At 34.7% G+C, this 17,665-nt stretch overlaps 1 protein-coding gene across 5 annotated transcripts in view; it reads left to right on the top strand.

Annotated features, from left to right (window-relative positions):
• Positions 1–17,665, top strand: part of DYNC2H1 (dynein cytoplasmic 2 heavy chain 1) — a 155,050-nt gene that overhangs the window by 45,148 nt on the left and 92,237 nt on the right. For all 5 annotated transcript variants that reach the window (XM_017737642.1, XM_008636292.2, XM_017737644.1 and 2 more), the window contains exons 51-63: positions 257–370; positions 1,196–1,338; positions 2,616–2,697; positions 3,944–4,098; positions 5,769–5,906; positions 8,212–8,325; positions 9,482–9,642; positions 9,801–9,924; positions 10,524–10,645; positions 11,523–11,609; positions 12,965–13,091; positions 14,784–14,925; positions 15,471–15,580. In XM_017737642.1, the coding sequence (XP_017593131.1) occupies positions 257–370; positions 1,196–1,338; positions 2,616–2,697; positions 3,944–4,098; positions 5,769–5,906; positions 8,212–8,325; positions 9,482–9,642; positions 9,801–9,924; positions 10,524–10,645; positions 11,523–11,609; positions 12,965–13,091; positions 14,784–14,925; positions 15,471–15,580 (1,619 nt within the window). The remainder of the gene's footprint in view (positions 1–256; positions 371–1,195; positions 1,339–2,615; positions 2,698–3,943; positions 4,099–5,768; positions 5,907–8,211; positions 8,326–9,481; positions 9,643–9,800; positions 9,925–10,523; positions 10,646–11,522; positions 11,610–12,964; positions 13,092–14,783; positions 14,926–15,470; positions 15,581–17,665) is intronic.

Below are 17,665 nucleotides of genomic sequence, written 5' to 3'. Positions count from 1 at the left end.
TTTGGAAGAGCTTTTTTCAAACACATTTCAGCAATATGAACAAAGTAGACTGTTAAATAGAATCACTGTAATTTGTTTTTTTGTTTTCATGATCTCATGAAAAAAATGATTAAGTACATGGGATAATACTCATGAAAGTATACAGGTGAATACTACCATATTTGAATTCTCTATACAGAGAATTCAAGGGAACCCTTCAGAGGAATTTAAAGAATTATAGTGTATTTTATCTGACTTAAATTCATTCTTGAAATAGGAGAAGTTCCTGGGCTGTATAAAATAGAAGAATTAGAACCATTGCTATCTCCTCTGAAGGATCAAGCTTCGCAAGATGGATTTACAGGACCAATTTTCAACTATTTCACATACCGTATGTCAACAGAGTTATAATTTATAATTTATTATGAAGTTACAAAAGTGGTATAATAATGGACAAATAATTTCTAACATGGTCCTTCTATTGTGTGCAGTTTTTGCTTTTAGTTAGTTATTAAATACCAGGCAGGAATAATGGTATCTGTGATATTTGAGGGCATAGAATCTCAAATTAAAATTTATTTTTCTGTCTGAAATTTTGTATTGATGAATGTTCAACAAATGTTATTAAATCTACTGTTGAAAGTAATTAGAAGGAAGAAAGCTTTTGTTCCCTTTATGTTCTGGTTTGTATAGCTTTTATATCTATCTAGTAGCAGAGATTTTTTCTATTTGTCAATTATACCAAGAAATCACTTTGGCTTCTGACTAATCATAAGCAAGTTTACAGAGAGGTTTCTTAATTATTTGTGTTTCTTCCTTGGCTCAACAAGAAGATTAAATAGTTTACAAATAAATCAAGGAATATGGCTGAAAGAATACAGTCTTAGTAGCAGGCCATGGAACTACTTCTAATTGGTTTTATTGTTCTACCTCAATTGGAATGAAAATTAGTGGTACCTATTTAAATACTGTCAGCTCTCCAGAATTAAAAAATACACTGTAGTATATGTAACGAGAATTCATGATACTAAATAAGGTTCTGCTTATAAACATTCCTGTCCTACTGTGATTTGATGTTTTAGGCTCTTTTTTTTTTCTGAAATCACCTTGTGATAAGTATTTGAAAGAAAGTAAATTATGTTGTATTTGTTATAAATCTACCATCATATAGTCAGATTGTTATGTACTAAAAATTTAAAATGTTACATTTTCTTAGGGATCCAACAAAATCTGCATGTTGTCTTGATCATGGATTCTACCAATTTAAATTTCACATTAAACTGCGAAAGTAATCCAGCACTATATAAGAAATGTCAGGTTTTGTGGATGGAAGCCTGGTCAGATGACAGTATGAAAAAGGTAAATTTTATTAATTGTGACTTATTTAAATTAGTATCTCTAAATATAACTGAGCTCTGGTGAGTAAGGTCAAGATATTTAAAGTTGTGAAGGAATAATTAACACTGTACTTAGTTAATCCATTTTTACGCTCTTACAAAGACAGAAGATTCCGCAGAACAGTTGAGTATTATTAGCATTGTTATTTTAGCAGTAACATTATGTTTTGTTCTGTCTGTGGGCTGACCTGAACAACATGCTGACTGCTATGACTCTGATCAAACACAGCATTTAACAACAAAATACAGACAAGCAAAATGTTAAAGGCAATTGTATTGGGTTTGTGCAGCGAGGTTTTGGTGTGGGGGTTGGCCTTCAGGGGTGACTTCTGTGAGAGGCTACCAGAAGCTTCCCCCATGTCAGCTGGCTCCAGGAAGATGTGCTGCCAGCCAAGACTAAGCCCAGTGCTGGCAGTGCCTCTAGGATAACATTTAACAAGTGGAAAGAATTTACTGTACAGGAGCAAATGCAGCTAGAGAAAGGAGTGAGAAAACATGAGAGAAACAGCCCTGCAGACCTCAGGGTCAGTGCAGAAGGAGGGGCAGGAGGTGCTTCAGGTGCTGGAGCTGAGATTCTCCTGCAGCTCGTGGTGTAGACCATGGAAGGTCTGCCCCTGCAGCCCATGGAAGTCCACAGTGTAGCACAGATTCACCTGCAGCCCATGGAGAGCCCCGTGCTGAGGCAGGTAGAAGCACCTGAAGGAATCTATGACCGCGTGGGAAGCCCGTGCACATATATGCATGTGCTTGTCACACAGAGCTTGTTGCACAGAACAACACAAACAGAACCCCTAAGCACTAACATAAACAGTACCAATGCAGCATTGCCATCATCCTGTTCCTCTTTGTGAGTGATCTCAGTGAAGGCCAATTAGTGGGTAATATGTACATGGGCAGGATGTGGATTAAGACTGTCTTATTTCCTCTGTAATTGTATATACTTTTAAAACTTCCAACATTTGTGCTGTTGTTGGAATCTTCTGAGAATTAGTTGCTCCTTCTTACAGCCAGGAAAATCTCTTCTACTTGAGAGAATAGGAAGTTATCAGTGACATGGAAGGGCAGAATTTATCTTTCTAATGCTAAAAATATTCATAGATTCCTTTTTCTGACTAAATGCATCATTTTCAGTCTTTTCAAAAGAGAAGGTAGATTGAAAGTTTGTGGGTTTTTAAAAAATTGTAACTCGAATTGTAGTTGTTCGTAATTTTCATGCAAAAAATCATGTGGTTTTTTTAGATACCTGAAATGCTTCTGTGTGATTCAGATGAACAAGAAAAGACTGGAAAAACACATAAAGAAGTAAAGAAGAAACATTCAGGTAATATTTAAGTAGACCTACTAGTTATTATTCTTGTTATTAAACACTTGATCCCGTGTTGGGCATAGATAATAACATAGATACTTTGTCTTTAGTAGCATTTTCATAGACTTTGGTGTCGTTTCCACGGCAGGCATTTTGCACAAGGAAGTATTAGTCTGGAACATACATCCTGGCTGATCAAATGTGGTCTCTTCTGTCACATGCAGTCACTGTGTCTATTCAATTTTATAAACTGATTTAGCTGTATCTTGTTTCGGTCTGTGTCTTCCTTCAATGTGGATGTTATTTTGCAACCCGAAAATTTGATGTTTTGGGATTTTTTTGGTTTATATATTTCATTATTCTTTTTGTAGATTTGCTGGGTTTATTTTAATAATTTCAAAAACTAGTTTCCTGTAAGTAATGCCCCTTTTTCAGAATAATTTGTTTTTATAATTAGACTCCAAGTTTGATCATGTTAAAAATAGGGTCTTGAACATAATCTAAGAGACCAGTGCCAGCACTGACTTGCAGAATACTACTTTTAGCCACTTTCTATAAAAGTAGCACTTAGAGGTTATGGAACCAACAGAATATAAGATGGTAAGTGGTTCAGTTGGAGTTTCTTGTTTTATATTGCTTTTTAATAGGCATCCCTGCCAATCAGAATAATGGCCAAAAATAATATTTAGTGTTCACATGATCATCCCTCTTTATCCTAGATCATCGTACTTAATGCAGGCCTCAGTACTTATTAGAGGCATTCATTTATATGTAGATATGCTTTAGCAATTATTTTCTTTTGTAGGGTAATGCAGTTTATTTTACAGTATCTTTGGGCTTCTTTTGAGAAACTGTTCAACAAACTGAATGGCAGGAAAACTTTTTAGTTTGCCTGTCATCAGAGATAAGGGAGAAGACAAAAACACATGGACTTTATTTCTAAAGAAGGCCGAGTATTTTAAAATTCAATTTTTGTGGAAGTAGTTCCTTGTATGATTAGCCCTCAGTAATCTGCAGTTAATTTTCCTGGCTTTTCCAAACATCAAACAATTTCAGTATCTTTCTTTCTGAGAAATAGGCATTTCAAATGTACTTACATATTTCCCTGATAGTACTTTAAAAAAACATAGTCTTTGTGCTTTTTGAATACCCTTAATTCATATCTCAAAGAGCAAGCATATTCTGTTGCTATTTCTTAGTTATTTTAATGTGAGATGAAATTCAGTATAATTTTATCTGTGTAACAAATGATGTTGTACAGGTGATTCTGATTTTCTGAAGTCGTTTTTGGCAATCCATGAATCGTGTAAAATATACGGAGCAACACCTAGCAGGTATATGACATTCCTTCATGTATACAGTACCATCAATAACAGTAAAAGAAGAGAGCTAATAAAAAGGCAGAACCACTTGCAGGTATGTGTTTAAAACACTTAAAATATTGCTTTTCAAAATATTCTTGCATTAGGAAATGTCTTGTGTATAAATGGGCTGTAGCTGCTAACATTGTTATGTGATGTGTCCTCTATTGGCATATGCTCATGCTGTGGTTTCAGGAGACAAATAGTATCAATCTTAATGCCCTTCTTTGTTGAAGTGCCTGAAAGAGTGAAAAGTGGTTTTCTTATTTTCATTAATACTTTTTGTCAAGAATGTATCAGACTGGGCGTGTTTTCTTGGAAGAGTAAAACATACTTGAAAGCAATTTACATTTTTTCACCCATGTGTAGTGGAATTGTGTTGCTAAAAACCCATCATCTTTCCATCAATATAAGTCCTGCCTGTGCTTTTATAAATGTTCCCTTTGTAGCTCCATACTCCATCCCTTTATATCTTGACAGCAACTTCCTGCTTCGTGTGATTTTCATGTCCTTCTAGTTCAACAAACTGTTATATTCAGTGTTAACCTCATGGTGCTCTTACGTAGCTTTGACCAAGGTTCCCTGTGTTGTGATTTTCTTTTCTTTCTGTTTTGGAATTGATTTTGAATTCCTTTGGTACACATCAGTCCTTTGGACAGTTGTAGCCCAAATGCAGTTCTTCTTGCAGGTGTTGTTTTACTCCTGTGCTGTATGTATAACATCCTTATTTTTGAAACCCATTTGGTATCTTTCCAGTCACACCTACTTCCCTCCCACCAGTATATTTTGGAAAGATCTGTATGGTCCTTTAGGGCAACTTTCATCTTTACCTTTCTCCCACCCCTTTCAGCTCCTCTTCTCAGTGACCCTTGCTGCTATTCAGAACCACACTGGCAGTCTGTATTTTTTTCTTAAAACGCTTGTCCAAACAAAATTACTTCCTTGCCTTGTATTCTGCTTTGCTTTTATTCTGCCTGCCAATATTTTTCCATCACTGTAGTATGCAGTTTAACAAGATTGCAATTTGTAATAATAGAAATTGGATTTTCAGTTTATTTAGAAAATAACTGGGGTTTGTTTGTGGCAAACGCTCATTTGCTTGTTAAATGCTCTGGTTAAATAAAGGTAATAACTTACATGAAAATTAGAAATGTGTATCCTAAATCAAAACATCTTCCAGGTAATTTTTTTTCAAATGTATCTTGAAATATTGGTAGTATATAATTAGCATAAAGTAAACAATGTGGAAAGTGTGGGTAAAGAAAATGTTAATATTAAGCTTTATTTTATACATATCTATGATTTTTAGAGAGTGTACAAATATGTAGAAATCAGATAATCTATTTTGTTTAATTCTGTTTAATTTTTATAGATTTGCTTTTATGGGAGATATTGTTACATTGAGTTAATATCAATTAAGTGAAACACTATTGAATTATTGGCAAAATTGTTATGTGCTAGTTGTTGTTTCATTAAAAGTTTATTATTTTGAGATTTTTTTTAATCTTCTTGATGTCGTAATAGATTTTAGAACGACACATCTAGAATTGCCAGATCTCATTTTTAGGTTAAATAATATCAAGAAAATGTGGAAAAAATTAATAATAAAAAAAAAAAAAATTAGTCTACATTATTCTTAGTTTGTCCATACTATTTGTAGCAAACTTTCATTTAAATTCACTTAAAATTTGTTGCTAAGTATCTGCTTCCTGTAAACTTTTATAGGCAGGTGTTTCAAAGCTGAATGAAGCTAAAGCCCTTGTAGATGAACTGAACAGGAAAGCTGGAGAACAAAGCATTTTACTCAAAACAAAGCAGGATGAAGCTGATGCTGCTCTTCAAGAAATTACAGTATCTATGCAGGTGCTGTATACAATCACATCAAAAGAGGGGGGGAAAAGAGAAAAAAAGCTGGTTTTCTATCTTTTGTCTCTGTAACTGCCTATGTTCTGTATTCTTTTCAACTGTTACAAAATCTGATGCATTTACAAGAATTTGCCTAAAGGAAGGCACGAGCCCACAGGCTTGAATAAAGTTGCAACAGGACAGAGCATTATGTAATTTAAATCAGGTTAGAACTGGTTGAGTAGGAAGAGATCAGTGCAACTTTTGTACCTGAGTAGTGTTCACTGTTGTAGTTTAGTCTGTCTGAAAGTTTTCCTAGAACTTTGTAAATCCAAACCGATCGATTTTATGTTTATCCCAGATAGGAACTTTCAGCCAAATACTTCCAAGTAGCACTATTTTAAGTAACAAATACCAGGAATTAAATCTGTGGACTGTTAAAAAGTATGTATTTCATGAGGTCTGATTCTCAGAAGTCAACCTCAGAGAAGGTTAGATAATACCTCTATATTCATCACTCTTTGAATCTTTATTCTTCAGCTCAGAAGTACACTTTTTTTTTCAAAATTCTATAATTTTCTTTAGGAGTGTTTTCTCCGTCAAATAAAATAATTGTGTAGAAAATAGGTCTCTACATTGATGCTTCCTGGAATTATAAATGTAGGATAAGCTGTAATGAGTCTGCTGTGACTGCACTGGGTTTTTTTTTGTTACTGGTTTAATCTGGTCAGTCTGAAGCCCGATGTCGAAGACATTCTGTGTGTGCAGTAAAGTAAATGCCTGATCTTCCACAGCATATTTTTCACACGCTGTAAAAGTGCATTACTTCCCATCTTTTTAAGTCTCTTCCTGTTGGCAGTTTTTAGTACTTTTGGGCTCTGTCTGCCTGCTGTACACTGAATTTGAATAATGGTGATTGGCTTGGTGTATAAATCTGTGTCTGCTTTTGTCCCGTAGAGTTACAGGTATGTGGGTAGCACATACTAAACTGTAGGACAAAATAGGCCAAAAGCAATAAAACATGATGGCCCCACTGACATCAGAAAAATTTCAGTGGAAGGCTGATTATTTAGATTAGCATAAAGTATAGGTGCCCTCTAACATTTTAATGTCACTTCAAATGATCTAGGTTACATAACAGAGAGAGCTCTAATACAGACAGACTCTTTTAATCTCCTTTCAGAGAAAGACTTTTGACCTACAACTAAATTTTAAGGTTTTCTTATTCAGAGTGATCATTCAGTACAGGTTCATTTGCATGATGTCTAATCTATTTTTATGTAGCTAATGTTTTATGGATTTGAATGTAATCTTCAGTAACATGCTGCTCTGAAGCTTGGGTTAAGTGCTCAGAGGAATATTATTATTTTAAGATTTTCTCTGCTCTTATGCATCTGTTACCTTCTGTTACATCTTCACTCAGCTTGGCAGTTGCTGGTGATGATAATGTGTTATATACTGGAAAAAGCTATACAATGAGCTTCATTGTCTTGTGTCTTCTAGGTGAACTGAGCCTAGAATATTAGTATTTTATTTTGTGTGTTTTATACATTTGTCCTCAATGGATAAAAAACATGTAAGGTCCTTTCTACTGTAGTTTTATAGACTAAGTATTAATTGTTGTACTGAAGTGTTTAGCATTCCTGAAGATGGCTAATAGCTACTCTCTGCTGGTAGACACAGGTATGCACAATACAAATCCAGAAACAAAAACCCAAAAACCCCAACAACTTACAGTATAAAGGTAGGACATAAGACAAGTATCTGTATGGACAGATTGGTACAAAATTACAAGTAAAGAAACCATTCCACGATTAGTAATTCTGGGCTAATAAGCTGTAGTTCCAATACAACTGCTGCTTTTATGAACATGATAGAAAAAGAGTGTTTTAGTGATGTTCTGAAAGAAATTGAAATAGAAATGGGAGCAGGACAAGGCCAATGACAGGAAAATAGTACTTTCAAATGTAGTGAGAATGTTACAGAGGCTGTCACTCCTATGCTTTTAAAGGAAGGCTGACATCTTGATAAAGAAAGGAAAATCAGAAGCAAAGGAAAAACAGTCATAATGAGCCTCAAAGATACACGTACAGATCTGTCTGTGGTAAAGAAAGGGAAGGAAACACAGTAAAAGCAAATTATGCTTATTCCATATACTTTATTTACCTAGGCAACCTGCCTAATATCAAATAGACTCAGATATTTTATTGTAATTGGTGTTGTGCAAAATATTATAATGAAGACTAAAAGAAATAAGAGACCTAAAGGAATAAAATCTGTGTAAATTTGCAAACTAAAGGTGTTCTTTTTTTTTTTTTTACAGAGTGCTAGTGAGCAAAAAGCAGAAATGGAAAAAATAAAACACCGAATAGCAGAAGAGGCTGCAGAAATAGAACAAAGAAAAAGAAAAATTGAAGATGAACTGAAAGAGGTTCAGGTAAGAGCTGATAAGGAAAAGTAATATTTTGCAGTCTGATTTTATCTGACTTATGTCCTGCTGTGCAAAATAGTTTTGCAGAATTTATCCCTGCAATTCTTAAATTTTACTCCAAATTATTTTGATATTAAAACTTCTATGCATTAGAAAACAGTATTCCGTTTGCCAGATAGAGATTGTCATTTTGGCATTTGTGTTCTATTAGATAGTAGTTACAGAAAGAGTTTTCAAGCCAAATATTGCTTCCACCTGCAATTTCTATGCTGCCATGCTCTACAGCTGAGTTCTGATTTTATGGAATATTTTTCAATTACTGATATCTTATATAGACCAACTACATTACGTTGCCTTGATCAAGCTGGTAATACAGGACTTGGTACTCTCAGCTGAATGGAAATAGTTTAGTGAGAGATAATTTACAGTTATTACTAAATCCTGAAAAGTACATATCCTAATGACACTATAGCAAACTGCTTGTTCAAGAGATTTTACAGCTGTTAAGCATCAGGGTTTTTGGGAGGTATGTGTGTTCAGTCATTGCTTTTAGTCTGTATTTTTCATCCTATCCATTTAAAATTTATATTAAAGAATAAGGGAACAGTACAACAACTTAATTTTTTTCCTTTTAAATATCATAGGTATCAAGGAATTATATCCTTGTATTGAAAGTGACATGGAACTACAGGATTAGACCCATTCTGTGGTCTTTGATAAATATGAAGGATGTGCAAGGTGTGCACAGTCTTTAATGATAATCTATAACTTTTGTTTCCTGACCATTTTGTTGCTTTGTTGATAGGGGTGAAGGATTTGTTTAGCTACTGGAAATGAAAAGCTTTTGTGGCCTGTATTTCTGTGGATGTTTACAAAGAGATCCTCAGTCATGCCTATAAATAGTAATTAGCATCATTATTAAAAGATACCTATATCACAATGTTAGATTATATGATGCTGTTTTATATGGAAGTATACTTGTTATCACTTATTGAATACGTGGCAATTTTTTACTAACTTGTAAACATGAATCTGCATCTATAGTAGTTTCTTAGGTAATAAAATATTTAAAAAGAACAAGAAATTGTATGAAAACTGGAATGGGAAATGTTTACTTTCTCATATCCTCATCTCTCTTTTTAATGTGTCTTCATGTTTTAAGCCACTGGTTAGTGAAGCTAAATTAGCTGTTGGAAATATAAAGCCAGAGGCTTTGTTAGAAATCCGATCACTACGGATGCCCCCTGACATAATCAGAGACATTCTAGAGGGAGTTCTGCGGCTGATGGGGATTTTTGATACATCATGGGTGAGCATGAAGAGGTGAGAATTTTACTTAACCTTTAAAATTAAACACTAATTTACAATATGAGCTACTTCCTATTGTATTCTGGAATATGGTCAGAATCCTTGGTTTCATATGGAAATAACCTTTTTAACATTTGTTTCTTCTTTACTTAGTTATTTAATTATTTTTACAGTTTCTTGGCCAAAAGAAGTGTAAGGGAGGACATAGGATCATTTGATGCCCGTAATATTCCAAAAGAAATACGAGAGAGTGTTGAAGAACTTCTTTATAAAAACAGAGCATCTTTTGATCCAAAGGTAATTCCCGATGGCATTATGTAAAATGAAAACAAGCCCAAAAAAAGACCAAAAGAAAGGACATAATTGCCTGGTTTGCCAATATAATTTTTAGGATGAACTTAAGTAAGAGAAAAAGCTTAAGAATTTTGCTTACAGAATTTTTCAGTATAAAGAGATAAAGGTGTATCCAACAGTGAGAATGTGGTTGGTGGGTGAGAAGGGGTGGGGTGAGAAGTCATTATGGAGTCAAGTACTCAAAGATTTTTCTACTGCTGTAAATTAGAACTCAGACCAAGGAATTGTAACTGGCTCCTCTGGCCTCCTTGTAACACTAAGAGTCTAATAAATCATTCATTAATTTAAAACTTGTTAATTTCAGTATAGCTTCATAGTTATAAAGATACCCATTGTGGTTTTTTACATGGATTGATGGCCTGCAATATATTCTTAGTAACAATTTAAAAGGTTAGTTCAGTAGAAGAGTTGGCTTATTAACATATTTAAGTTGGTAACTAGAAAATCTGTTGCATACATAAATACTTATCCTGTATTTATCTCTTCTACATTATACTTCAAGGACTTTCTTGTAACAACTTTTCTTCTACTGAATTTTTTAGAATGCTAAACGAGCTAGTGCTGCAGCTGCTCCATTAGCAGCTTGGGTGAATGCCAACATCCAGTATTCCCATGTCTTAGAACGAATTCAGCCTTTGGAAAAAGAAAAGGCTGGCTTGGAAGCGTAAGTTAGACTCTATTACAAAATAAGTGTTTTTCATTCCAATGGTGGTGGGTGGAACTAAAGCTGCCAAGGAGGAGTCTGAGTATGAGGAAAGGCTTCTTTAGTTGAGGGTGACAGAGCACTGGAACAAGCTGCCAGAGAGGTTGTAGAGTCTCCTCCTCTGATGATACTAAAATCGTGCCTGGGCTCAATCCTGCTTTAGCCGGGGGGTTGGGCTAGATGATCTCCAGAGGCACTTTCCAGCCCCGACCATTCTGTGATCCTGTGTGAATTGAAGTTTATTAAAAACAAAAGAAAAAAGATAACCTCATCCAGAGGTAATAAAAGGTACATACTGACGCAGAAAAAGTAAGTTTGCAATAGTTTCTTTTTCCTGGAAGCTACGCCTTGGATGTCTTTTGTACAATCATGAGTTACCTGTCTCAGCTGAATACTGTCAGGGAGAAATGAGCATCACAGATATGCTTAAAATGTATTCTCTCAGTGAAACCCATGCTATTTATGAGATATATAGTTCCTCTTTTTCCAGCGATGTACCAAGCATTACCAGTTTGTCCTTAGGATCAGAAAGATAAGGCATTGTCTTATGACCATCCATAACCTGAGGAATCTGTACTGATTGTTTTTCCAGGTATTAAAATTCTGTATTGGAAGAATTTGTTCTGATCTTTAAGGATGGGGTGTTTGGTTTCCATTTTTAAAACTATGTGATGAGAAGTACTCAAAGCTTTGACATGTGAAAACATGTATTTTAATATAAAACACAAGGAAGAACTATTTCCGAGCTATCTCTATGTAAATTACTTTCCTGTTATATTTGCTCTTTTTTTTTTCCCTTTGGGTCCATAGTCTTAAAATAAATATTACATTTTTGTAGTAATCTCAAGAAAACTGAAGACAGAAAACAGAAGTTAGAGGATCTTCTGAACTCTGTTGGTCAGAAAGTATTGGAACTGAAAGACAAGTAAGTTGGGTTCATTTATTTCAAGGTATAAATAAAAGCATTGATGATTTTACAGTATGAATAATGAATTTAAGGAAACGTAAATTCCTGTACTGCAAGATATTTACATCAGAATTAGTGATGCTTAGGCTATCTATACTCTCAGTGGAGATAAATGCTATTAGAATACAGTTCTTGTCTTTGATCAGATGAAATAAATGCTCCTTAAAAGTACCTCCTTCTCACTACTGACTGTGTTGGTAGCCTTCGTTGTAGTCATTGTAGATGTCAAAGGTAGACAGTATGTTTCTCACCTTCTGAATCACAGAGGACTTCAGTGACTCCTTAGGACTTTGGAAACATTCCTACACGAAACTTCTACTGATCACAGCTTGAAGAGAGGCAGTTCTGCTTCTTTTAGGGTGGCCAATTTGGTGACAGTTACTTAGATAGCTATCTCCTCTTTCCTTAGCCTCTCATCAAATCCATCACTCACAGTGGCATGAAAATAGACCTGGTAAACGATTATACTTTCTCCAAATTCTGTTTAATTCAAGTTTTTTAGTTTGATGTTTTTATTATGTACTTAGTATAGGAGATACTTTACAACCTGACATATGTTGTATATATTACTGAAAGTCATGTTTTGTAGTCTGCAGAAACAAAAAAAGGATAATTCTTGTAATTCAGCTATAATTCATTATATACTATATATTAGAGTTAAATATATTACTTTATGTACTATATATCATATATTTATAAAGTAATATATAAATATATTACTTTAAAGAGATGGATTAAATGTATTAAGTATTTTAAATATGAATCAAAATAATTAGATAGTGAACATTACAAAATAATACCTAAACCATGCCTGGTTTTTAGGGCATGTTCTTACTTCATATTAGTTTACAAAATAGACTACTGTGTATTGAACTGGAGTCATCCATGTGAATTAGTAATATTCTTTTTTAAACATTTAATAGATTAAATTGACCAAATGGTTACAAAGGTATGGTATGGTATTGAGCATGCTATTGTCCTCACTAGGTGCAGATCAGAACTTTATACGATCACTAAAATTGTCAGGCTGTTTAAATAGAAGAAGGAATGATTTTCAGACATTATAGTCTGTATTCAAATCTATTTTTAAATGTCACCTATGCATCTATCTAAATTTTGTTAGCTAGAAGTCAACAAGCCCATCTGCCAGTTAGAAGCAGAAGGTACAAAAAAAAGAACTGCTGCAGTTGTGTTCTTCATTAACAATAAGCGAGGCATTCATTACAAATTCAGTCAATTAAACTGCCTTGAAAATAACTGTCCATAAGTTTAGTAGTTCATGGTAGCAATTACAAAGGGTATTTGTTTTACAGGTTCCAGAATAGAACAACAGAAGCAGCAAAACTTGAAGCAGAACTAAGTAAAGCTCAGAAAACGTTGAAAGCTGCAGAGGTACTGATAAGTCAACTTGATAGGGAGCATAAAAGATGGAGCACTCAGGTTAGTGAAAATTTTCATAAGTACATCTTACAGCTGATAATTTGAGAATACAATTTTTGCACTGTTTGGAGAATGTGAATTACTGCCATTCTGCATTTTTTGATTTTTCATTAGAAAATAAAGCTTTTCTTCTTTCTGAAACTTCTTTTTACTTCACCATACTTGCCACCTCTCTACCAGAAGTGTAAAAATCCCCAGTATTTAATACAAAACATATACAAAATTCTGTGCTGGTTTTCAGTCACAAGAATGTAATTATTATGATGGCTGAATGTGTCAGCAGTTGGACTCTCCAACCTGAGATAAAGCAAAAAGGGACAGATTTTAAATGATCACAGTCTTAAAATGTATCTCCTTTATGCCATCAGTGTTGGAAATGCAGATGTAGGTCTATCCAAAATGATGGGTTGCTTTTGAAGTCTTCACTTAGATGCTTGGAACTTTTCTGCTGTTAAAGTAGGGAAGGTAAGCATACATTGTTTGCTCAAGTGATGTATTTGAGAGAAGCTGTCAAGTCTTTGGAGACACAGGCCCTTTTACAGCCTGAAACAAAAAGGAAAATCTGAAGATATATATGAGGTGAAAATTGCTGTCACCTCCAGAGACCCGTAAGTAACTTTCATGGGTATCTTAAAGCAGAAGAAATCTTCATGCAGAGATACATGGTCCTGTCTCTCCAATGATACAGGAAAAAGCCTAAACAATTGACTAAATGCCTGCATTTTGAAGAACCAAAGTTAAGGTTAGATGAATCCTTCTTGTAGGTTGACCACCATACTGGAAAAAAATGGAAGATTATCCTCTGAAAGTCGCTTTACAGCTTTTCCATCTGCTATAGTAAGGATTGGATATATTTGAACCCCAGAGTTTAAATGCTTCTAAAAGTGATTCCTCACAGTTTATCACCCTGGTACATTAAAGAATTCAGACTATCTATTAATGGTATTCTGTAGACTAAACTGACAGCTAAATTAATCAGAAACTCATCCCATAATGAAGACAGTAAAAAGGCAGTATTTTTCTCCCTTTAGGGTAAGGAAGAAACAGTAAAAATTTGCCTTTAATTTGTGTATCAGTATTTGTTTTTAATGTCAGTTTGGTTAAAGTAAAAAAAAAGTGTCAGTAATTTGAAACCAATTATGGCAGTCACATATGCTGTTGATACACTGTATTTTTCTCCAAAACACTGGAACATTTCAAAACTGAGTTGATTCAGTGCAGATAAATTATTTGACGATATATGATGAATATATTTTATCATGTAAGTGTGCAGTGAATAACAGTAAGTATAATAGTTGTATGTAGTTGTGTGTATACATATTGTAAGTTATACTTACAGCCTGACTGTGACTAGGATCACAGATTTCTTATTTTTCTTACTATAATACTATTTATCCATTTGCTTATAAATTGAACTGTTCATCAAATTAATGGATTTTTAGCAGTTACATTCTCAGAAATATCTGTCCATGCCCTAGCCCAGAGCTAAAAGGAATTTTCCCCATATGTCCATGTGTGTCTTAGCTAGGTAGAGATAGCTGAAATGCAAGAAGAGAAACTGTCTCATCTGTATTACCAATGGCAGGCAAACTTAATTCTGACATTTTAGTAACTGATGAGATGTATTAATGCAGTTTTTGTTTGCAAAACACCTATACATTCTGTACATTCTGTACTTTTTTTTTTTTGAAGGTGTCAGAGATAACAGATGACCTGGCTACATTGCCTAAAAGAGCTCAGTTAGCAGCTGCATTTGTTACATATCTTTCTGCTGCTCCTGAGGATCAGAGGAAAAACAGCTTGGATGAATGGACCAAATCAGCAGGCCTTGAAAGTAATTTCGTGTGTGTGTTTGTCAGTGTCTGCATGCAAGTAATTAAGCTTGATTGAGGAAATGAGAAATGCCAGTGAGTTCTTATGAACAGTCTCAGTTGTCTTTGTGATCCCAAATGAGAAGAGACATTTTCTTAATAAATATTTCTACATGCTGACAGATTATTTCTTAGAATCATTCAATGAAATTATTAGGCTTATAAATATTTATAAATAATTGTATCCTTATAGTCCTTGCTTAAAAAGAAAAGTTTACGAAAATGAATGTGTTCACATTAACGGTTGTAAATTTGCCAGTGTATTCTGAATGTTGCTGCTTTTTCAGCAATCATTTTGATCTGTGTGTTAGCAAAGCTATTTAATATTTCTATGACATCAGCTACTTATTAATAATAAGTTTAATAAAAGCAATAAAATAATAGATTAAAGGGAAATCTACAGACCTGCACTCTGTTAGACAAAGTCTCTGTTCTGTATAGACTGGTAAATGCTTTAAAATTATGCAGACTGTAAATGCTGACAGAAACTTACACTTTCATTTGTCAGAGTTCGATTTACGGCGGTTCCTGTGTACAGAAAGTGAGGAGTTAGTCTGGAAAAGTGAAGGTTTGCCTTCAGATGACCTTTCAATAGAAAATGCTCTTGTCATCTTGCAGGTAAATTTGCTTTTTTGGGATTTAGATATTTACAAATTTCAGTCACATGGCAACTTGAACTATTTCATTTGTGTTACTTATTGGCATCACAGAGCACACACACACATAGAAATAAATACTTATGTAGCAATGGATATTTTGTAGCAAAAGGAAAAAAAACCTGTTAAAGGAAATACGTGTTTTAATTTTTGCTTTTACTGTTTTATTCCATATCAGTCTGTTCAGGCTTAAAGTGTAAATAGTCATTAACACCAGTACAATCAGTGGAGGATTATGTCCTGTATATGCTCACTTTGACATATAATTTCTATTTCTTTTTTTCCTCAGAAAAAGGAAAAGGATATATGCAGATACCATTCAAGATCTATATATATATACAGCTAATAATACTTGAGAATGGGAAAAGATTCCGTTTTATTTTATATATATATATATATATAAAATAATTTATAATTAAAATCAGTTACTGATTTTTCTCCAATTTGAATTTATCTTGCTTTATCATCCTCTTTTAGTAGATCTGTATATTCTTTTCTCAGTTTGATTAAAAAGCTTTTCAATAAATACTGTCTTGTACCATTAAAGCTACTTACATGCTGTAATAAAATCTTATTTTCATTTTTTTCATTAGTTGAGTAGATTGAGCTCTTAAAAATTTCACAGTGTAAAAAGAGCTTTTTGAAGCACTCCCTCAGCTCAAATAATTTTCTTTGTGTACAGTTTTTTTCAGCATCCTTATAAAGCTGAAAATGGTATTTTATCAATGTGATCTACAGTAGAGTTCTCAGCCTCTTGTGTTCATCATGTTTTGGTGCTTGAATACTGGTTATGTTCCCCTGTCTTTCAATTTGAGATCTCTGTAGTTACTCAGTTTGGAATACTGGAACTCAATCTAAAAAAAAGCCTCAAACTTGGAAATGCTTTTCTCTCAGACTGAACCAGAGAATTGTTGAAAATACATGCTTAAACCTTCAGCAAGTTTGCTGACACAAAACTGGGAGACATGGCTGATACACCAAGATGATCCGAGGGCTGGAGCACATCTGCTCTGAGGATAGGCTGAGAGAGCTGGGGTTGTGCAGCCTGGAGAAGAGAAGGCTGCAGGGACACCTCACTGCGACCTTTCAGTACTTAAAGAGGACTTACAAAAAAGAGGAAGAACAAGTCTTTACATGGGTAGATAATAAGAGGACAAGGGAGAATGGTTATAAACTAAACAAGGAGAGATTTAGATAAGATGTTAAGTAAAAATTCTTTACTTAGAGTGTACTGAGGCACTGGCACAGGTTGCTCAGAGAAGCTGTGGATGCCCCTTCCCTGGAAGTGCTCAAGATCAGGTTGGATGGGACCATGGGCAACCTGATCTAGTGAGTAGCATCTCTGCCCATGGCAGGGGGGTTGGAACTTCATCATGTTTAAGGGACTTTCCAATCCAAGCCATTCTATGACTGAGTCTCTGATACACAAGAGGTTAAAGTTGAAACTCAGAGAGTCCTTGACAGACTGGAGAAATGGGCTGACAGGAACCTCCTGAAGTTCAGGAAGAGGAATTACACAGTCCTGCACCTGGGTAGTAACAACCCCATGTACCAACATGTGCTGAGGACCAACCAGTTGCAAAGCAGATTTGCAGAAAAGGACCTGGTGGTCCTGGTGGACACCAGGTTGTTCATGAGCCAGTAATGGGCCCTTGACTTCTCCTTGGTGTCCTGGTGTTATCCTGGACAGCTTTAGGCAAAGTATTGGCAGCAGGTCAAGGGAGGTGATCCCTCGCCTTCACTCGGCGCTGATGAGGCTGCACCTGGACTCCTGGGTCCAGTAGTGTGATCCTCAGCACAAGACAGACATGGATGTACTGGACAGAGTTGAGTGTAGCTTTGTGCCTGCAAAATACTTGTATTCATGATTGTTTCTAAAATGCATTGAGGTCCAAACCCAGAAGTGGCGTAACTTTGCCCACCAGAGGAAGAAAATGGAAAACTAACAATTCTAAGTTTAAAAGCAGCTGTGAATAACAGGAGCTGTAGATTATACTCGTTGAATAGACTCCTGTTTTTAAAAGAAGGTGAAGAATTGCCTAACTTC

This window comes from Corvus brachyrhynchos, unplaced genomic scaffold, assembly GCF_000691975.1.
Source record: "Corvus brachyrhynchos isolate BGI_N302 unplaced genomic scaffold, ASM69197v1 scaffold86, whole genome shotgun sequence".
Taxonomy (NCBI): Eukaryota; Metazoa; Chordata; class Aves; order Passeriformes; family Corvidae; genus Corvus; species Corvus brachyrhynchos.
The sequence above is the reverse complement of the archived record's forward strand: the minus strand, read 5'-3'. Positions and strand labels throughout refer to the sequence as shown.